This window comes from Pelophylax lessonae, assembly GCF_965119305.1.
Source record: "Pelophylax lessonae genome assembly, chromosome: 3".
NCBI classification, from domain to species: domain Eukaryota; kingdom Metazoa; phylum Chordata; class Amphibia; order Anura; family Ranidae; genus Pelophylax; species Pelophylax lessonae.
The window spans coordinates 198,691,631-198,715,146 of record NC_138770.1 but is presented as its reverse complement, the minus strand read 5'-3'; the positions used below and the strand labels follow the sequence as shown (position 1 = coordinate 198,715,146).

General features: G+C 40.7%; 1 protein-coding gene across 1 annotated transcript in view; it reads right to left on the bottom strand.

Moving 5' to 3' along the window:
* The window catches only part of LOC309551030 (uncharacterized protein), a 181,951-nt gene that overhangs the window by 64,489 nt on the left and 93,946 nt on the right, over nt 1-23,516 (bottom strand). Inside the window, exons 9-11 of the mRNA XM_082251472.1 lie at nt 21,943-22,155; nt 12,753-12,828; nt 624-713 (exon numbers count right to left, since the gene is read on the bottom strand). Coding sequence (XP_082107598.1) covers nt 624-713; nt 12,753-12,828; nt 21,943-22,155 — 379 coding nt within the window. The remainder of the gene's footprint in view (nt 1-623; nt 714-12,752; nt 12,829-21,942; nt 22,156-23,516) is intronic.

The window sequence follows — 23,516 nt, the reverse complement described above, 5'->3', positions numbered from 1 at the left end:
GGCTTTAATTAAAACAAAAAATATATAAATGAGCTGAGAACAGGCAAGACCCTGGTATGGAATAACTGAAGAAGAAACCAGAGAAGCATGGTCCAGATACAGGATGTATGCTTAGAATTAAATGGTGTCTCCACTCACATTCAAAAAGTAGAAAAACATTATGTACCCTAAAAAAAAGGATTTTAGAGTGTATCTCTCTGACTGGCTCCACCAATTAATTTAACTGAGACCACTCTGAAAGTCTGGAGATATTGCACTGTATCTGTAAAATTTGGCTGCAACAGATGTCCTAATTACTGGAAAAGACAGGGCAATAAAGAGAGGACTTTGGAAATGGGTGTAAAGAAAGTTTAATGTTAAAGAAGGTGTTTAAGAGGAGGCAATGCTCAGTTGTGTGATAGAAGCGGATGAGTAAAAATCAAGGTTTATCAAAGACATACAAATTGAAGAACCAATGTACTCCAGTCTTTATGCTGGTGCATTCAATAGTAATAGTTCTAAAATACATCCACATCCACAAATACAAACATGTCCCCACCCTGGAGCAACAACATAGACAATAAGCTATCCATTTGTAAGAAGCATATTAATAAGTAATAGCCCATTGGAATGAAGCTACACACCTGAGTTATGGTATTTAGTGTATGTTGCAGTGATTCGCATTCTTCTCTGACACCTTCTAGCTCCTGCCAGGTGTTACAGCCACTGCTCTCCTGTAAACATAAAGCATATATCTTTATCTATATCTTGTATTTGAATGGGGATTTACCATCTGTGGTCAGCTTCAATTATTCTGCACTGTTAAAGAAAACCTGTCGTAAGATATGGCAATTTTGCATGTTTTGAGTTCCACCTCTTTTCAATATAACAATTACTTCAGAGCTGCCAAAAAAAAAAAACAATTAGACTTGATATTCCCCTCTAAATATTAAATAAAAAAGACACATTTTTTTCAAATACATTATAAACTTTTCTGAAAATTGTTAAAATGTCTGTATTGGCTAAACTAGAGGCCTTAAGATGATCTGAAGTACTATTGTTTAAAAAAAAAACTACACAACACTAAATGAATGTTAACAACATAAGTGCCTATACTGTTTTAAATCCAGTACAGTAAACCCCCGCTCCATCGCGGTTCAGTTTTTGCGGTCCCAGTATATTGCGTTTTTTTTGTAATGTTATTTTACTATATAAATCATTAAAAATGAAATATTTTTGTGTTTTCCATAGCTCTTGTTATGTCTCTCAGTATCTTTTATGTGTTTAAATGAGTTTCTATTGTTTTAAAAATGTGTTTAAAGACCTTAAAATGCTTTTACACGTACAGTGACAGTAAAAAAAAACATGCCTACAATGCATTTTAATAGGGTTTTTCTATTTCGCGGATTTTCACTTTTCGCGGCTGGGTCCGGAACGTAAGGGGGAGGGGGGTTTACTGTAATACACTGTCTTACCATTCTCTGCACATGCTCAGTTGCTCTCCATTTTTAGGCATCGCCATGTTTGTAGAGGCCAATCTGCTGAGAGCCTTAAAGCAGAATTAAAGCCTCCTATCCTTCACAGCCAAGGAAGCTGCTGCTGTTTTTTCTGCAACGGCCATGGTGCTGCACATGTGATCAGTTATGACACTAGCCATTTGATGGTTTGACAGTTTGGTTAAGGACACAAGCAAATGTGACAGTTAGCATTCCAGGAATGTAACAATTTTCTGAAACCATTAAATTGATGGGTTTAGTTCCGCTTTATGATTTAATGCTGTTTAGGGGCTCTGGGCTTCAGAAAAATGGCAGCCTCCAGCAAGATGAAACAGGGGCAATGCTAGAGGCAATTTAGAGCAGACACTAATGTTGGTAGCAAATATTATTAATGTGGCATGTATGTTCCTTGCTAAAGAACATACTTTTTTATCAAGTTGTTTTGGATAAAGTTCCGCTTTAAACTTCCTTCTCATTCCCACGCAGGGGTTTTTTTCTTTAAACCCATCTTTATACAAGTTCACCCACTTCCAATGCCATATTAGTTATCTAACAATGTAAACTGTCAAATACATGGCTGCTGTCATAAGGTGAGATTTCTGTTTGGGCAAAGCTGCTGACTCTGGCTAAGCATCATCCTTTGACAGCAGCAACATGACCCAGTGTAACAGCTGTGCTCTAGTTCTGACCCCCACTGTCAGTAATATATTTTTGGCAGGATAAACAGGTACATTTTTGCACTTATCTAACTTAACAAGACATGTTGATGGTATATTTAACTGGCCAAAAGAAAGCAGATAAGAGAAGTTAATTGTAAGGGTTTACATACACTTAAACACATTATATTTGTGATAGGGAGCTGGAGAGCTGCAAAATAGTTTTGGTAAGAAGCAGAGTTTGGTTTCACTGTAATCTGCTTAACAAAGAGGCCTTGTGTCTTGAAAGCTTGCTATGATTTCCCCTATAATTTACCATCAAAGGTAAGAGTTACTTTTCATTTTTTAACCTACAACTTTTTCTACACAGGACAGAAATTAAGAATTCAAATTAATCGATTAATACATCACATTGTGTAGAGCAGGGATTCCCAAACGACAGCCCTGCAGCTGTTGCAGAACTACATATCCCATGAGGCATTGTAAAACTCTGACATTCACATACATGACTATGACTAGGCATAATAGGAATTGAAGTTCCTGAACAACTGGAGGGCCGTAGTTTGGGAATCCCTGGTGTAGAGTCAAAAAATGACTAATCCACTGAGCTGGCTATGGGGAGAGGCCTGGTAAAATGTTACAAGTAATAGAGATGTTGAAGACAGTTAATGGTTGCCTGGATAAGTTTTAGAAAGAAAGCCAAGAGGAAATCAAACAAAATTATGGAATTTAGGTTTGAAGGTGAAAACGTCAGGAACAATTTTGAGCTTATGTTCAAACATGTATAAATATTTAAAAATATGTTTAAAATGTATCAGTTCTTGTCTATATAATAATAACCATGGCTGTTACTTCATTTCTTGGAGTGTTTGAGCTAAAACTAAAAGGTGTTATGTATGTTGCCTGTATACAGGCTGGAGTCCAATAACACAAAATCCAAGTTTGTAGGGAAATTCCAGATCAAAATTCAGACTAATAGTCAAGACAGATGGCAAATGTCATATACAAAATCAAATTAAAGACTCACAAAAAGTCAGTTATATGTTATGTAAGTGTAGCACTACCACCGCAGGAGTTGCTGCTAATGGCTCGCCTACTCCTTTAGCCAGGCAATATACATTCCCTGCTTGCATCCAAACACAAGAAGTCAGTCCCTTGATTTTGTTCGCCCGATATTATCCGGTCGTGCAAGCATAAAAATTTTGATCGTATTATAACACATCGCACGATAATCGTATTATCAGTATGTTGTTCGTCCGAAAAAAATGGTGAGCAGTAGACAGCGCATGAGAAGTAGACATCATTTTCCCCTCACACGCTACAGTGTGGTTACGCAAACCGGAAGCTTTTGAATCATCGTCCGAGAAAATTCGTATCGTAAGTAACCTCTCCCATTTGCGAATATAATTGAGAGTTCCTAGCAACCAAACAAAAACGGATGGAGAGTCGTCCGATTTTCGGATCGTGTGTACTGGGCAGTAGAAAGTAGCACAAAGTGTTGTAGGCTACATACCAGGGTATCTCCAACCTCACTGTAGTCACTGATCCCAGATCCACTATCTGCAGGAACCACCAGCCCACTTGGCTGCTCAGAAGATCTCCCAGGGCAAGGGAAATGAAAGATTAAGCACAAGGCTTTCTTCCAGAAAGGCTTGCTACATATAGCATTCTCTCCTCTTGTGAATCTCTAGGTGTGCTGATGCACTCACACTGTCTGTCTTGCTCCTGCTGCTTTTTAGGCAAGATTCCTTTCAAACTGCACTGCTGTCAGGATCCTCTCAAGTCAGCCTGGGCTTCAGCCTGAGACAGAGGCCCCCCCCCCCCCAAACCAGGGGCTCCCCTCCAAGGCCACCGACAGTCTCCTCAGCACTCCATCTTCGACCCTACTCCCTTGCTGGCATGAATCATCCATATTTAAGTGCTGGCTCAGCCACCCTGCCAGACCCACTGTCTGGAGATTGGCCAAGTTTCCCTAAGTATGCAGACCAACCCTTTTCGCCTTCACCGCTACATCTAGAAATTTCTCCAAATTTACAGAATCAGGAGGCACCAGAGACCTGCAAGACCCAGATTCAAGATTTATTTTACCATGAGCCAATACATATGCCTGCATTATTTTAGTAGCACACTAGAGGGTATTACATAAGACATCATTGGTAGTTGGTCTATGTAGTTGTCCATTGTCTATCAGTGATAATGTGGGGGGAAATTTACTTAATCTCACTGATTTCCCTGAGCTAATGCATGCATTCATACAGCCTCTCAAAATGCATGCATTTATACAGGAGTTTTTGTTTTACCCTTCTAATAAAGAATTTTCAAGTGTAAATTTTTATGTGTTTTCCAGGCAGAGATGGTACTTCATGTACTAAAATGTATGTAGGATGCATAAATTGCGTGTTTTTTACACAGTTGCATTCGCCACTATGGCATACGTCTTCATAGCAAAATTCCGCAAAATGTTGCTTACACACTGAAAGAAAATACAGAGATGTGACCAGTTCTAAAGACTATAATGGCAAAGACCTCATCATGCATTTTGTGTGCATTTAACAAAGGACCAAGAAAAAAAATGTAATAAATAATAGATTTGCCATGTAAGTATAGAATAAAAACCCTTAGACGTTTTTGTGACTGTTTGACATTCTCTGCCATTGTTGCTTTAAGTCTTTGGGGGAATGTGCAACCTTTGTTTACTCCCTGTTGTATATGTGATTTAAATTAGTAAATACTATAATGTACAATGTATGTAGAATAATATGTTTGTGTGTAAAGAATTATTGTTGTATTTAACAGAATGTGACACTCTCCATTAATCGTCTTGAGGAAGCTATTATAGCGATAAACGTTGACCAGCGGAGGAGACCCAAGATACAGACGCTTTATTGGTTTATGTAACCTGTATCATATTACTATCTGAGAGGTGGTAAATAGAGGTCGCACTCTAAATTGCAATGCTGCAGGTATTGCTTTAAGGTTTTCTGTTTTTTGGACGCTATGCTAGCGCCTTTTAAAGATATGTACCAATAAAACTTTTTGAAACTTTTATAAACACAGTCTCGGTCTCATGTAATGTGGCAGTAAAGTCCACCAGATGTAAGACAAGTCCTTGCATTTTTTGTAGAACAAAAACCTTTTTTGTTTTACTGAGTGAGCCAAATCCTCTTTTATTTGTTCCTTACACTCCCCTTCCCAGACACTGCAGCTATTAGTGGGAGGGTTTCAGCAGCAGAGGCAGTGCTATCAATCCAAAAAACAATGGAAAGGGCTGCAGTCAGGAGTGATTGAAAAGCTGCAGGTTGTGAATTATCAGTGACAATTCTGATATTCACATCCTCTGCAACGTTTTTCTTCCTATTCTAGTGCAAGCAGAGTCTACATAACAGTGGCAGCCGTCCAATGGGGGCGCAGGGGCGCCGTCCCCCCTATCCATGCGTCAGGCCCCCTAATCTACAAGCAAGGCGCCGGACGCATGGATTCCAATAGGGGATTTTTTTTTAAGCACGTAATTAGAACCAGAGGCTCTAAAAGGCTTCAAGAAAGGGTTGGCACTGCGCCCTGAGCCCAACCAGTTTTATGATAATAGCGAATTAATATTTGCTATTATCACACTGATTTTCCTCCCAGCCAATCAGGAAGCGGGTCGTGAGACTCCTTTCCTGATTGGCTGAAAAGAGAAGCGATTTTACTGGCCATTGGCTAGGAAGAGGGAGGAGTTGTACGGCCAGAGGAGACTCCCAGCCGCAGCCAGCCGTCCGTCCCGGGAGCGGGTGGGTCCGCCGGGGGGGGGGGGTGTTGGTTTTGCCGCCCCCCCCCCCCAAATTTTTATTCTCCAGCCGCCACTGCTACATAAGGGTAATAATGCTGCTCTGAATGTAGGAGCAGTGCAGCAGCTTAGTCATCCCATTATAGGAAGCTGTTTGAAGAGGACTTCACTGGCAAGATCGAAAAATATTTGTGAGACTTTTAGAAAACGAAGGGGAAAATGGAGGTCCAATAATAGAAAATGGTAAATCGGATCAATTGCTTGGACATTTACCAGCCAACACCAAAAGGGGCATATTTATAAAGCAGTAAATATGACATTAGCCAAACAAAGCTGCATCAGCAGCAACCAACTTCAGTGAATGTTTGGTGAATTTCACATTTACTGCTTTACAAATATGTCCCTTTAAATCGAAATTTAACCCATCAATTTAACAGTATTCCAAAATAGTTACATTCAAGGCATGCCATGAATCATATCTGTCATAGTTGCTTGTGCTCTCAATGGAACTGTCAAGCCATCAAATGGCTGGTGTCATAACTTATCACTTGTGCAGCACCCTAGCAACAGCAGATCAAACAGATAGAGGCTTCCTTCTTTGTAGAGCATAGGAGGGTTTAGCTCCACCTGGCCTACTCATAAACGAGTCTTCAGATCCTGGGTCACATGTATTACAACCTACATGTCAACCCTATCAGAGAATATAGATTCAATCTTTATCAATCTTGTAAAGTTTCAAATAAATATTTAAAAATATTATTTGATTTAACCTATATAGTGTGCGTCAATGTGTCTTTATTTACATAACGGAGTTTTCAAGTTTGGGATATAAAGCCAGTCCATTATTTTATGCACCTTTCAATTGATATCTCTGTTCTTTCTCACTTCCATGGATCTATTCTTCTCAAAAATGTTTGCTTTTTTAACCACTTTACCACCGGAGGATTTTCCTGCTAAAAGACCAGGGTTTTTTTTGCGATTTTTTACTGCGTGACTTTAACGGACAATTGCGCGGTCGTGCGACGCTGTACCTAAACGAATTTCACGTCCTTTTTTTCCCACAAACAGAGCTTTCTTTTGGTGGTATTTGATCACCTGTGCGATTTTTTGATCACGCGCTATAAACAAAAAAAGAGCGTAATTTTTGCAAAAATAACAATATTTTTCACTTTTTTTTATATGAAATTCCCCCCAAAAAAATGTAAAAATCAAAATTTTTTAACATTTTCGGCCAATTTGTTTTACGCTACCTATGTTTGGTAAAAAAAATCGCAAAAAGCGTATTTTGATTGGTTTGCGCAAAAGTTATCGCGTTTACTAACAAAGGGAAAGATTTTTGTCATTTTTGGTGTTTTTTTTTTTAACGAGTAATGGCGGCGATCTGCGATTTTTTTTGCGGTACTGCAACATTGCGGCGGACAGATCGGACCCTTGACTGATATTTTTGACACTTTTGGGGGTACCAGTGACATTACTGCAGTAATCAGTGCTATATATATGCACTGTTACTGCAAAAATGACACTGGCAGGGAAGGGGTTAACAGTATTGGACAGGGAGGGGTTAAGTGTGTCCTAGGGGCGTGCTTCTAACTGTAGTGGGACATTGCTATTGGTGTAAAAACAAAGATCAACGGTTCTACATAGTAGAACCGTCTGATCTTCATTTTTACACAGGGAGAACAGACAGGCGGCTTGTTTACATAAGCCGCTCTGTCTTTCTCCCGCTGTACCGGCGATCGTAGTGTGACCGGCGGACATCGGGTCCGCCAGTCACACTCCCGCACTCCTCCGTGAACGAGCCGAGGCGGGCGCGCGCCTCGGCAGGCGCGCGCTCGCCCGCTATTGGCTCTAGAAGGAGTGACAGGCGAGTGACGTAGATCTACCGCACTCTGTCTGGCCGGGGCCGACTGCCGCAGTAAATATACTGTGCGCAGTCGGCAAGTGGTTAAAACCTTTTTCATAAATTTATTTGTATAAAGGATTTTTCGCCTTACTGGCAAATACATTCAAACTAAAAATCCCACAAACTCAGCATAACCCAATGTGAACATGTTTCACTGCTATTTAGCAGCTTCTTCAGGAGAACAAAGTGCTTCACATGGTTTTCAGAAACAAAGTGCTCCCAGTGTGTCATGCACACCCAAACAATTGAAAAAAATAAGGTCCATGTAAAATAATGAAGTGTATGAAATGGATCCTAGTACTCCAAAGAGTTGCACATTTTTGTATATCATTAAGGAGGGCAGTACAATTCACTATCATTAGGTGGTTTAGTTATACAATCCATTCTAGTATCTGGGGATTAGTGACTGAGCAGCTAATAGGCAGAATCCAAGAAAAGTCTTCCGTGTAGTGACCACAAATCTTGGTATAATAGTGAAGAGAGCAATTTCTGGGTTTAGTGACGGGGACAAACCTGTTACTTGTTTATATAAACCGGAGACAGAGGTCTAGAATGAGCAAATAGGCCAAAAGAACCCCCAAATTTGTGTTATGGTCTCCAAGGCTTCCCCACACCTCCAGCACTGATCAAAAATGGAGGGAAACATTTTTTGCAATAAGGATGGACAGCAACAACACAGTGTTAGGCTTTATGCACACTGAGCTTAAAAAAAATGGCTGTTCCCTTAGCTCGTATAGAGCATTTTTGTACACTGTTTAGGCGAGTTTAGGAGAGTTTAGCATTTTTTCTGCCAGAAAGCTCCAATAAGAAACGCAAACCAGAAGGGTTTATTTTCCTGCCTCTAAAGGCTGAGCTCAAAATATGCCTCTAATTGTCCTAATGTACATGGACACATAGGATAGCATTGAGCTGCTTCTACAGGCAAAACAGAAAACTGTAGAAGCAGCAATTTTTAAGTCAGTGTGCATGAAGACTTAATATTTTAAAACTGCGTTTCTAGAATGATCTAGCTATGCAAGAGATATATATCAATGTGAAGGCTTTATCCCAATCTGCCTTAGAGAAAGTAAATCCCAGTTCTCTTTCTTATTCCCTCGTGTAATGCAGGCAATTAGGAAATGTAAGCATAAGCCGTAAACTGAGATATAATATGCAAGGTATCTGTAGCATAGAGACAAAGGGATTCAAGGGGGTCTATGGTGGGGGAGTTTTTTCTCTGGAGGTGGTCACAAATGTTGCATGACTGGAAATTTTGAACCAAGCACCTGGACAAGAGCCTGAGGAAGTGATCATATGGGTTTGAGGATTCAGATATCCAGGACTCATAGCCCTGAGGAAAGATGAGGGATCTGAAGCATGTCAATAGAAACACGTGGTGAAGTTTATCCCTGGAGGGAAATCAAGATGGGTGCTATGAGGGATAAGATGTGCACTGTACTGTACTAGGGTATCCCAGACTTTACATAATGAGTTCATAATGGGTTCTCCTTTTTTATGAATATCCACAGTTTGCATGGTTCATGGTGGAAACAGTCTAAATGTGGCAGACTGGAACCTCCTTGTTGTTTGCATTTATTAAATTATCATATTTCACATGTGCAGGGGAATGTGTCCAAATGTATCTTAGTAAGTAACCAATGTCCCGAAAAAGTAATGTGGCACACTGATAGGGGGAAGTATGTCCATCTTATAGAGGACTATGCCAGTTCTTTGCTTGCTTCTTTATCCCTTTGGTGACAATTTCCCTCACTTTTTGTTTAATTTTTTTAAAATAAAACTAGTAAAAATGTCTCCTTTTTGTCATCCTGCTAAGTCTATTTGACGTTTAAAAATCCACTCCAGCCTAAACAAGGGGAAACTTTGTCAGGGTTTTACAGCCTTCTTTGTCTCTTTGGTGACAATTTCTCTCACTTCCTATCCTGGTGACACTGATCATTAGGACAAAAATTGGAAGGAAATGTTCACAGTTGGACAAAGACATTACAAAACTGTTAATCATTATACAATCCAAAAGAACAAATGTTTTGGCTAGAATAAAGGGAATATGTGGTTATTTTCTTTATAAATGTTTTTATTATGTTCAGACCAAACAAAAAAATTTTTCATTTGCTCACAGTTAATGAGTGATTTACAGCTATGCTGTGAATAGCCCTGAAAAGCAGGATATCAAATGAGCACAGTAGACTAAATCAAAGAAGGTAAATACACATTTTCGCCAGCACACCATGGATCTTGAATTGTAGTCCAAAACTTTTATATACAACGTTTCAGAGCCACGCAGGACTATTTCGTCATGCATGTGATGACGAAGGGGTCTTGTGTGGCTCCGAAACATTGCACTTATCCTGTTGTGATGTGATCTTTCTGCAATAAAAGTTTTGGACTGCAATTCAAGATCCATGGTGTGCTGGCTATTGTGGATTTATCTGTGATATATCCAATGTCAAGCTGGTGATCGCTGCAGCACCCACTACAGATGGGCCTCTAATTCAGGAATGTGTGCAGTGGGAATATGCACAAAACCAAAGAAGGGACACTTCTTCTTTAGCCATGCTTTATTATTAAACTGCAGACTGTCAGAAGGGAATCGTGTTAAATGTTTACAGTAAACCCCCCCTCCATTGCGGGGGTTACGTTCCGGACCCAGCCGCGAAAAGTGAAAATCCGCGAAATAGAAAAACCCTATTAAAATGCATTGTAGGCATGTTTTTATTTTACTGTCACTGTACGTGTAAAAGCATTTTAAGGTCTTTAAACACACTTTTAAAACAATAGAAACTCATTTAAACACATAAAAGATACTGAGAGACATAGCAAGAGCTACGGAAAACACAAAAATATTTCATTTTTAATGATTTATATAGTAAAATAACTTTACAAAAAAAAACGCAATATACCGGGACCGCAAAAACTGAACCGCGATGGAGCGGGGGTTTACTGTATTTGCAAAAAAAAAAAAAGAAAAGTTCTAAAAGGTCAGTTTATAAATGGGTTACCTTACCACTAAGGATAAAATACCATAAAGCTGACCAGAAACCTTTAGAGTTACCGTATGTACCACCTGTAGTTATACCTGTATTATTATATTTATTTTAAAAACGTATCATCGCTTTAGGTCACTTTCTATTTAGTTTTCATACACTACCACCCTTTTGGTAAAGCCATCATGTGGTTCACCCGGATTAGCCTGACTAATGGGTCACCCAGTCAGCCTTCACCTGGAATGAGATGTGGGCTCTGAGTGACCTAATCTCACACAGCAGAGCCCTGTTCACTCACTACTTCAGATTTATAGCTTTTTTATGAAGTGTCTGCAAGTGACCATGTTAACAGAAAATCCCTGGAGAGTAATGATGGAAAGTGTCAGTCAAAGAAAATAATCAGTGTGTAAAAACCGGGTTCTCTAAATACTGTTTTCAAGAGCCCTTCAGGGAATTTCACTTGGAGTGCAGCTCACAGTTCACGCTTCATGAGGTGACTGCAGCAACTCTATTTCATTACATAGATAAAAAAATCCTTCTACAAGGGGTTTAGAAAACACCTGCAGGAGTTCCATGGGGGGTGAAGTTTAATGTCATAGTGTAAAGTAAAAACACCAGATATTACCAGACACTGTACAATACATTTTCACACGTATGTTTAAATTAAATTCCAACAAAAACTGCAAAGATTAACTTTAATGTACCTATAGTCTTCTCACGCTGCTCCTTCCACTTTAAAGGGTTAGTTCATCTTTACTAAAACACTGTCTGTGCAGGTAAGGGGTGCATATACAGTACATAAAAACACTGTGCAGCTTTGACCAAAGTTAAAGTGATTGTAAAGGCTTCACTTATTTATTAACATCATCACGCTCGGCCTATAGTCAAATGACGGCCAGGTGGGAGCGCTGTTATCCTTGGTGTAAGTCATATGATATCCTCCTCAGAACGAGCCACGCTGCAGCGCGATCTGTCACCTGCTGTGTCCACTGGACACAACGGATGACAGATCTGTGTACCGGCCTGCTGCCCAACCACAGCAGATCACATGATAATTGTACACAATGGGTGGCTTTCATTTGTGCCATTCATTGTGTACTATTGTGTTGATCTCTGTGATTGGTCACAGTGATCATATGGTACAGACAGGGCCAATCACAGCCCATCTGTACCTTGTGAATAGCTGTGGCCAATCATAGCTAAATCACAATAGTAAACACTGAATGGTTAGTTTTTATTCAGAAAAAAATGGTTGCTTATAACAGTAAAAGTCACTGTTATAAGCAATCATAGTGTGTACAGGAAAAAAAAAAAGCCAGCTCACCTCCTCTGAGTGTTACAGTATGTAAAAAAAAAAAAAAATCATTATCTTATTGTTGATACTTTCCCCTACTTGCATGAGGTGCAGTACCATCAAGTGTAAAGGAGAATCGTGTTAATACACTATACAAGCTTCTGTCCGTGTCCTTTGGAAAGTGAGAGCTGAAAAACTGGAGGATATCTCTGAGATGCTTGGTCCTTTTGAGGGGTTATAGCGGTCCCATAACCGTTTACTGACATATTCCCTGTTGATATCTGGTAAGAGTCAGTGTGTGGTGGCTGGGATTGTCACATTATTTTACTGATGAACACCTGGGTGGCATATAAGATGACCCTGTGACCTGCACCTATACCTTCAGAGCAAGATTGATATGATATGGACTTTCATTTGATATATTATGTAATAGATTATTAGCGCAACTCGTTTTCTCTTATAGTGCTTATATTCTAACAAGGGCCATGCTGATAGGAGGAGAGAGGAGAGTGACACATATAGATGAGCCTATTAGTGTGCTGCTTCTCCTTTTAATGTCCACTTCCAGGCTAGGGGAGGGACAAGCTCTGTAAGTGTTAGCTAAAGCAGAGAAATGCTATTTTGTGATAAACGTGAAATTAGATGTAAACAACATACTATATTACCAGTTAACTCACCAGTTTATGCTTCTCCTTCTCTAGCTTACTGTTCTCCTCTTTTAGCTTGTCAACTTTAAGTGACAACTCTGTCAATCTGTGGGAAGAAATTTCAAAGTATTATGATCATTTCTATAATAAACCATCTGAGATTACTATAAAACAAAGAATGGGGTTTAATTGTTTATTTTCCCTCGTAGCCGCAGCTAGCTGCTTACACCAGTCAGTAAATTCTTGTCACTGGCAAAATGAACCCGCAAATCACCTTTGTATATATTATTTCATTACGACTTAGATTTACTTAATAACCTGGTACACATTCTCTTTTAGTAGCCATTATTCTGGGTGATATCATTGGATGGACATATTTTCATTTCACATATGCTGCATCCACCTTTTTTTGCCCCTGTGGGTCTTCATTGGTCCAACTCCCACAGCTCCCGGGCCAGACGTTCCTGGCGGTCACTCATTGAAATCATTACCATGTGCATCCTACTTTAGCTGATTTGTAAGTACATGGCCCCTATAGTGGCCCTAGAGCAGGGGTGGCAAACTTAATTTCATTGAGGGCCGCATCAGCTTTATGGTTGCCATCAAAAGGACGCATGTATCTGTAAGACTAAATGTCCAGAGCACCCTACTTGCATTTACATCAGATGTCAAGAGCACCCGCCACCATCAGAAGTAAAGAATCCCTAACCATTCCTTACATCACAGTGTACCCCCCTTACCTTTTGCTGCTGCAGTGAAGAATCTGGGGGCAGAGCCAGGTAACAGAAAGTACAGGGTCTGGAGGAGGACCAGAGAAGACCTGGAGTCAGCTGCTAGAGTCTGCTGAATGCTGAGACCAAGGTAGGCAGAGACGAAGGGGGTTGAAGGGGGGGAGAAGCACCGGATCTGGTTTTGTCCTCCTCTCTGCTGCCAACAGCTGAGACAGAGTGGGGGCAGAAACAAGGGAGGTGCTGCAGCTGCAGGAGAGGTGCACGGGCCACATGAAATGCCCTGGCGGGTCGAATTTGGCCCGCGGGCCTTGTGTTTGACACCTGTGCCCTACAGACTAGTGCTACAATATATTTTCTGTACAAACATTGATTTATTAAGATACAAGATTATACTCACACAGTGGTGGATATAAATAGGCATATCAAATATAAAAACCGCGGTAGGATGGCGTGCTGCTCGTACTCCAGGTCGCCTAGGCGACCTGGAGTACGAGCAGCACGCCATCCTACCGCGGTTTTTATATTTGATATGCCTATTTATATCCACCACTGTGTGAGTATAATCTTGTATCTTAATAAATCAATGTTTGTACAGTCTACACTATGTCCTGCCTTCTTTCATTGAGGTGAACTGGAGTAGATGAGACCCCATGCTTGTTCTGGTGATATTTATTTTGAGCCTATATATCGCACTTATCCATGATCTGCTGATGTTTCTGACATCTTGGAATTGATGAGTATTGATGAGACCACACTGTTGGTACTGTCCATTGATGGCCCGACCTGAGTCTATTTCATCGCTCATAACCATATAACATCTGGTAAGCGTTTGGTATTATCACACTTTTGGGTGTTGGCTCCTTTTTCATCCACACGATTGGAAGCTGGAAACTGGTCTCTACTATTTCTCCATCCTTTTGGACTGTTGGGACTTCTTTGTGGACACTTCACATTGATTATATTATTTGTGCTTGGCGCTACTACACCTTTTTCACATGCTCACTTGGTTTGTAATCTACCATTTAGTTGGCTGCCTCTATGCACTTGTTTTATTGATCTTTATTGTATTGTACTGTTATTTTGTAGTCCGAGCGCAGATTTTTTTCGTTTTTTATACAATATATTTTCTATCAAACATCTTATACTGATGTTTTACTTTACAGACATGCATTGTTATTTGCATTTACTGCTGAGGAAGTGAGCGTTGACTAACGAAACGAGTTGAGTTTTCAAGATGCAATTTTTAATCTACAGTTGCTTTAATATATTGAATGTTATATATATAACACCATGGCAGATGGTGATGATACTGTTATTCTAATATTCTGCCCACTTTATTGGTTGTTGGCCTACTATGAAGCGGGAGTGTGCTCTAAGCAGCCACAGGTAAATGTCTCCTTGTTGGGGATATAAATATATGTGTTGTTTATAATCAGGGTACTTGTATATTTCTTTGTGTAATGGCCTTTTAGGTTGACTTAATGCCAGATGGAGGATTGGTCTATTCATAATATTTGGCTACAGTGTTTTGCATCACTCTGTTTGTGTAAATTGGCAGCCAAGTAAGTGGACAATGGCCTGGAGGCGGATATATATATATAATTTTGTTGGGTTATAATACTAGTGGCCTAAAAAAAACTGACTTTATAATTATGTCTCTTTTTGCTTCTATATAGGGCTATTATGCTAATGCCTCTGCCATAAGAGTTATGCTACCTTTTCACACTATCGTTTGATATCTACTAATACGCTGTTGTTGTTCCGCCATCATTGTTGGGGCTCCCAGGGTATTATGTTAGTCAATGCAGAGATACAGCCCATGGCCTATTTCTTATATATATATATAAATATTTGAATAATATATATATTTTTTTTATTGCAATATAGGACATATCTCTTTGATGCCAAGCTATCCAGGTCCCGATGAAGCGATTAAATGCGAAACGCGTTGATCTCTTGAAACAAATAGCAAATATACAGTGATTGTTGTATCGTATGGTGCATGTCATATAATGAGAGCATCTCTTTGTTTTTATGAATGTAAAATATTATTTTAATGTAATTTGTAATAAACTTTGATATTTTATTATATGTGGCCAAATATTATTTTATTGTAATTTGTAATAAACTTTGATATTTTAGTATATGTGGCAGTCCTCCTTTGGTACCAGAAAAGTCAGACATTTTGTCCCCCCCTTCTTTTTGATCTGTGCTACATATGGATGAGGTACCTTTTTATGCACTTTTCCCCCTTTTTTCTTGTAAAGCATTCCAAAGGTGTTCTGTCGGGTTGAGGTCAGAACTCTGTGCAGGTCAGTCAAGTTTCTCTACCCCAAACTCGCTTATCCATGTCTTTATGGACTTTGCTTTGTGCACTGGTCCAAAATATTTGGTGGAGGGGGGATTCTGGTGTGCTGTTGTTCGTTCAGGGGTTGGGCTTGGCCCCCTTAGTTCTAGTGAAGGGAACTCTTAGGGCATCAGCATACCAAGACATTTTGGACAATTCCATGCTCCCAAATTTGTGGGAACACTTTGGGGATGGCCCCTTCGTTTTCCAACATGACTCACACCAGTGCATAAAGCAAGGTCCATAAAGACATGGATTGGCGAGTTTGGGGTGGAGGAACTGCACAGAGTCCTGACCTAAACTTGGTAAGAACACCTTTGCAATGAATTAGAGCGGAGACTGCAAGCCAGGCCTTCTCTCCCACATCAATTACATAGTTAGTTAGTCAGGTTAAAAAAAGACCATCCGGTTCAACCAAAAAAAAAAAAAACAGTATTGAAAACCCAACCATACAATCCCATATACACAATCCTATACCTGCTGTTGATCCAGAGGAAAGCGAAAATAAACCCCAGCAAAGCATGATCCAATTTGCTACAGCAGGGGGAAAAAAATCCTTCCTGATCCCCCAAGAGGCAATCGGATATTCCCTGGATCAACTTTACCTAAAAAAAATGTTAGTACCCATTTATATTATGTACACCTAGGAAAGAATCCAGGCCTTTTTTAAAGCAATCTAGTTAGCTAGCCAGAACCACCTCTGGAGGGAGTCTATTCCACATATTCCCAGATCTTACGGTGAAAATACCTTTCCTTATTTGGAGAAGAAATCTGTTTTCCTCTAGACGTAAAGAGTGCCCCCTTGTCCTCTGTGTTGACCTTAAAGTGAACAACTCAACACCAAGCTCACTATATGGTCCCCTTATGTATTTATACATGTTGATCATATCCCCCCTTAATCTCCTCTTCTCAAGAGAGAATAAATTCAGTTCCTCTAATCTTTTCTCATAGCTGAGCTCCTCCATGCCTCTTATCAGTTTAGTTGCCCTTCTCTGCACTTTCTCCAGTTCCCCGATATCCTTTTTAAGAACTGGTGCCCAAAACTGAACTGCATATTCCAGATGAGGTCTTACTAATGATTTTTACAGGGCCAAAATTATATCTCGCTCTCTGGAGTCCATGCCTCTGTTAATACAAGAAAGGACTTTGCTTGCTTTGGAAACAGCAGCTTATGATCTACCAGAACACCCAGATCCTTCTCCGCTATGGATTCCCGCAGTTCTACTCCGCCTAGTATGTATGCTGCATGCATATTCTTAGCCCCCAAGTGCATAATGCCCCGTACACACGTGCAGATTATCTGAAGACTTTTGTCTGCAGACTTACCAAAACCATATAATATGAGGTCAAACCTAAACACTTTCAATTTGTATGCAATCCGGCAGGCCCTTGCACTACATAGAAAAGGTAAGTCTGCAGACAAAAGTCTTCAGATAATCTGCACGTGTGTACGGGGCATAACTTTACATTTATCAACATTAAACCTCATTTGGCACATAGTTGTCCAATGAAACAGTGCATTGAGGTCAGCTTGTAAGTTGGAGACATCCTGTAAAGAAGTTATTCCACTGCAAAGCTTGGTGTCATCCGCAAAGACTGAAATGCTACTTTTAATCCCAGACGCTATATCATTTATTAAGGTATTAAAAAGTAAGGGTCCCAACACTGAACCTTGGGGTCCACCACTGATAACCTTAGACCATTCAGAGTAAGAATTATTAACCACTACTCTCTGAATTCTATCTTTTAGCCAATTTTCTATCCAATTACAAACCAATATTTCCAAGTCAGTAGACTTTATCTTACACATTAGCCGTGTGTGGGGAACTGTGTCAAACGCTTTGCAAAATCCAAGTATACTACGTCCACAGCCACCCCTCTGTCCAAGGTTTTACTTACCTCCTCATAAAAAGATATCAGGTTTGTTTGACAACTTCTGTCTTTCATGAATCATGAATTTGTGCCTGACCTCACAAAAGCGCTTCTGAAAGAATTGTCAAACACTCCCATAGACACACTCCTAAACCTTGTGGACAGCCTTCCCAGAAGAATTAAGGCTGTTATAGCTGCAAAGGGTGCGCCAACTCAATATTGAACCCTATGGATTAAGACTGGGATGCCGATAAAGATCATGTGCGCGTAAAGGCAGGCGTCCCAATACTTTTGGTAATATAGTGTATGTGGGAACAGACACAAATGTTTTCAGGATGTCAGGTCTTGAAAAGCAAATTTGGCTTTCTCACTTTACAGTAAAGTAGGTAAAATAGTTAACTGATCGCATTTAGTGATTTCAGCATCTCCTCTTTTGACAACAATATCCCCACTTTTCCATGGGGCTAGATTTCTCTTTTAACTACAGACATCAAATGACCTAAATGTTGTGTGTAATGAGTTCAACCAATGATCATGAAAATGAAAACTACTGTTTTCCCCGGACACAGCAACATCACTGAGAAACAATGCAATGTTCATATGTAAAACTGCTGAAACAGCAGTTACAGGAGCTCCAGAGGCTTTAACCTCTAAATGATTTGGCTTTCAGTGCATATGTGAGAAGAAGAATCTGAAGAAACACATTAAGGATCCTAAGAGATTATTCATAATCTATACGCATAATTAACATGTTTATGTTAAGTATGACCAATAAAGCACCTAAGACAGTATTAACCTCCTCCGGCTAAAGTGTCTACATCGACTTTGTAAACAGATGATTAGGTGACGTACAGGCTAGAGTCCAAGGTAATGAATCACACACACTGCTAACACCATCTCTTGGATTCCGGGTGTTGTCTACAAATATCAGACAAAGGAATCTATTTATTCCGATCATAAGAAATGTATCAAGCCTTCCTGTTTCTTTCTGTTTGCGTTTTCAGCCTCTCAAGAAGGTCAGAAGGTTATTGCCAATCCGGCTACTTATACAGGATAATACTTCCGATCCTGACAAACTGTTTCCAGCTTATAGCGTCAGAAGTATTGGCTCAACCATGCCATCAGCACTTCTCATAACAGTTACTGTAATATTTATCTAAACTTTGTACAGGTGCTGCAAGTGTCCGGAACAGGAAAAACAAATCAAGACAGACTTCAAATAAATTGTGTTTACATATAGTTCCTTTACTTGTGTTAAAGCTGAACTCCATGCACAAAAATGTTAATTTTAATATATTTCTCAAAAAAAAAAAGAAAAAAAAAATAACTCCACTTTGGGTGCACCAAATGCCTTCACAAACCCTGTTATTGTTTTGTAAAAGTAGCAGTGACATGATCATTGTGTTGTACACATAGGCGTGCGCAGGGGGTGTGCCAGGTGTGCCTGGGCACACCCTAATCACTACGCTGCAGGATGGAGAGTGGCTATTAAATATGTAATTTACTGGCACCTTCCTTTTCCAAATGAACATTGTGAACACAACTAGGTTTACTATGCTTCAGTTTATGAATGAACAGGAAGCCACTCAGCACAGAGCACTTCCCATTCATTCAATGTCCAGTGCAGCTGAGGCTGCAGAGAAAGGGATGTGTGTTTGAGCTTTGGGGTGCACACCCTAATGCAATAGGCTGCGCACACCTATGGTTGTACACAGACTATGCAGAGGGCAGAGCTGTGGGAGGGGCTGAGCAGGCCACACCCAATACAGACTTGCCCCAAAAAGCTACAGGAGGGGGTAGATATATGACCACACAAGGAGAGAGAATGGGAGTGACTGGTCTTTATTACAGGAAGCCCCTGTACAGAGGCAAAGTTCCACAATAGATTGCTGGACAGATCTGGAAAAACTACACAAAGCCCAACATAATTTAGGTTAAAATATATAAATATATCTTGTATTTGAATATCCTGGAGTTCAGCTTTAAATACAGAAATATTGACTTAAGGTAATTAACCCCACAGCACAAAAGGGTAAGACCCTTTAATGATAATATCAGTTGTTTTGCATAGCAACTATGTTTGGTCCAGTTTTCTACACCCTGTTTTTTCATAATCAACATAACTCTGCCTTAAGACTGTCCAAAATGAAGAGTTCATTCTGAAATACCCTGACATATCTAGATCTTTGTTTCCAGGAAGCCCCCCTAGCTTTATAATATAAATGAGTAATTTAGTAAACTTAAAGAAAATATAAAGTAGTTGCCCATAACAGCCAATCGGGTTTCAGCTTTCTATTTGAGTGTGATTTTAGATCATTTGTAAAGATATAAATACAGGGCATTTTATAGAATTCAGTCAAAAACAGAGTATATGTCACTTACAGTATATAGAGAGGGGGTACATCCGAAAGGAAAGTCAAGAGAGGATTCATCTTTAGATGTGAGGAATATGACTGGTTGTCATGGGTTACTCTTCCAGCTGTCTTTGTTCAAGTTTATGCAAATTAGAGCCAGAGTTTAATATTCGTGGCAGCCCATCCATACAGGGTGCAGGGGCGTCACCCCCCTAATCCATGTACCGGTCCCTAATCTACATGCAGGACGGATGGATTTCAATGGGTCTTTTTTTTGTTTTTAGAAGCACATGATTAGAGCCAGAGCACTGCGCCCAAAGCCCACCCAGTTGTGTGACATTAGCGGATTAATAGCTGCTACTGTCTCCCTGTTTCTCCTCACGGCCAATCAGGAAGCGGGTCCTGAGTCCCCATTGGCCGGGAGTCCTAAGACCCGTTTGGCCGCGTGTCCTAACTCCTGATTAGCCGGGAGGAGAATCGACTGCCAGGACTCCGAAGGAGACGCAGGGGTGAAGACGCCACCTGCATGGTGTAAGTGCAGGGGCTGGCGGGGGGGCCTGACAGGCGATCGATCGCGCGATTGGGGGGTTATGTGGTTGGCTGGCTGGGGGGCTGTGGGCCACCCCCCCAAGTAAATTAAGCACCAGCCGCCACTGTTAATATTATCTGCAACTGTTACATGCATCTAGCAATTAGAGGTAGTAAAAGAGGTAATAAAGAGTGGCACTCTTCAGAATCCCCTTGTGCCTGCATGCAACAAATGTTCCTGCGGGTGACAGTTACTTGAATTTGGAGCAATGTGGAGGTGCAATGAGACTGGAGTGAGTATACAGAGCAGCTGAGCTCCCTTCCCAGCCAGTGCAGCTGTCATACAGACAAAGGTCAACAGGCAGTGGGTGGATTTCATAGCCAATAGACAGCCTACTATTGCCTATAGAATCTGCCCACTGCCTGCTGCCAATGGCAAGGAGAGAATGGATCTGATTGAGAACTAGTCCATTAGCTTCCCCATCAGACTCTACCCACTGTCAGCATCACTGTTTGCTAGGAGCCTGTCAACTGTGAAGCCAACAGAGTCCTCGACTACCGGTGACAGGTGGGAAGGGGGAGTAGTGCTGGCAAACATGCTGCTCTTCTACAGAGTGTACAGAAACAGACACTCTGCCTGTCTCTGTATGCCAGCTTAGAGTCTTAATTATCTCCAGTTTCATTAGCTAAGAATTGGAGATATATTTTTTTTTTTTAGTGCAGCCATAGTGCCTATTTTTCAAAAGTGGTGCTATTAAAAACTACCTGGATATGTCCTAAGTTTAAATAAAACTACCATAACCAGGATATTGTAGTCTGATGCAGACAATACCTAGAAAAGTGTCACAATTGCTTTACTGAATTCCCGCCACTGCCAGCAGGACAAAATAAAGCGTTCAGGTGTCAGTTGCTCAAACCTACATGCATGCCATGTAGAGAAAAATTTAGGAAAAGCTTTAAAAGTTAGGCTAGTCCAGCATCCAACAATCTTTGACCTGTGTAATCAAGTAACAAGATAATGTTCCAATGGGGAAAGAAAAGGGAGAGATGTTAATTTGGACTAATGGTACAGTCTGCATTCACTTTAGAGGTATTATGGTGCTCAGCAAATGGACAATATCACCTAGCAAGCATATAGACAGGACCCCTGGCAAAAACACCTATCTACTGCAACCCGGCTTTAATACATTCCCAGGAGCCCACATCCAAATATACAAGTCCTTAGGTGACTTTGGAGGCAGTGGTCACCAGGGTGCTTGGTTTTGATTCTGTCTGCATTGGAGCCAAAGGGAAAAGCTGACCATTCAAACTGTCTTGCATATATCACATTCCAGTTATTATAACCAGCCTATTAATTGAATGACAAAACTGTTTTGTGTTGCTACTACCTAGAGTTCAGTTCCACTTTCTCAGCATCCCACTGGCTCTGCATTTGGATCATTTGTCGCACTTTGTCTCGCAGTTGCTGTTCAAGGCGGGCTGTATGAAGGGAAGCCCCAGCAGCATTCTGAGAGAGACGCAGGTTGGAGTCTAAATTCAAACAGGCTGTGTGCATGCGCCGGGAACTACGGGACATTTCGCTCTTCATCTCACCAAGACCCCTGGATGGGAAGACAAAGCACAATGTATACAATTCATTTTTTTCCCCTACAGAAGTGGAGGCAACCATTATTTGGGCTGAGGGAAAGTTCAGGCTAACGGTTCTAAAGTAAATAATAAAATATTTTTTTCTTGTGCCTTACCAGTTCCTATTAAATGAATATACTGTAATTCTTTAAACTGGTCCAGCGCATAAAATGGCTAATTCTATTAACCACTTCACCGCTAGGCCTATTTCGGACACTTTTTGTTTACAAGTTAAAATCAGTATTTTTTCCTAGAAAACTACTTAGAACCCCCAAACAATATATATATTTTTTTAGCAAAGACTCTGGAGAATAAAATGGCGGTCATTGCAATATTTTTTGTCACGCGGTATTTGCGCAGTGGTCTTTAAAACGCCATTTTTTTGGGAAAAATTACATTTCACTGCATTTAAAAAATACTAAACAGTAAAGTTAGCCCATTTTTTTTATATATTGTGAAAGATGATGTCACGCCGAGTAAATAGATACCCAACATGTTACGGTTTAAAATTGCGCCCCCCCCCCCGTGGGATGGCGACAAACTACGGTCAATAGAGATCTCAATAGGCGACACTTTAAATGTATTTAACGGTTACCAGTTTAGAGTTAGAGTGTAGCTCTTTTTTTAAAATTATTGCTCACGCTCTGGCGATCGCGGCGATACCTCACATGTGTGGTTTGAACAGCGATTTCATTCGCGGCTCGACTTCCGTATACGTTTTTTTTGTGCGCGAGCTAACGGTGACCGGGGCGGCTAAATTTTTTTTTTTTCCCATTTATTTTATTAATTTTTTTAACTTTATTACAGTTTTAAAAAAAAAAAATCTGATCACTTTTATTGCTGTCACAAGCAATGTAAACATCCCTTGTGACAGCAATATGTAGTGACAGGTACTCTTTATGGAGGGATCGAGGGTCTAAAAGACCCTAGACCCCTCCACTACACTTCCCTGTATGCAAAACGCAGAAAACGGCGTTTTTGCATACAGCCGTTTTTCAAATTTGCCGCCGTTTTGCAGCACACTAACCCGGAAGTGACGTCATGGATGCCGCCTCCGGGTTACGTCATCGGAGACCCGATCGATGCCGTTTCCGGCATTCATCAGGACTCCATCCAGCCGGCGAACGCGCCGGCTGGGTGCTCGGGGCTCCCGGTGGGACGGGAGCACCGGTAAAAGCCGCGGAAGGCGGCGGGAGGGGGGGGAACGTCCCCTCCCGCCCCCGGGTAACGATCGAGCAGCTCCCGAGTTGCATCGATCGGTACCGACGGAAAGCCGACCCTCGGCTTTAAACCACGGTACCGGGATGATGTCTCTAGCTAGAGGCATCATCCTGGT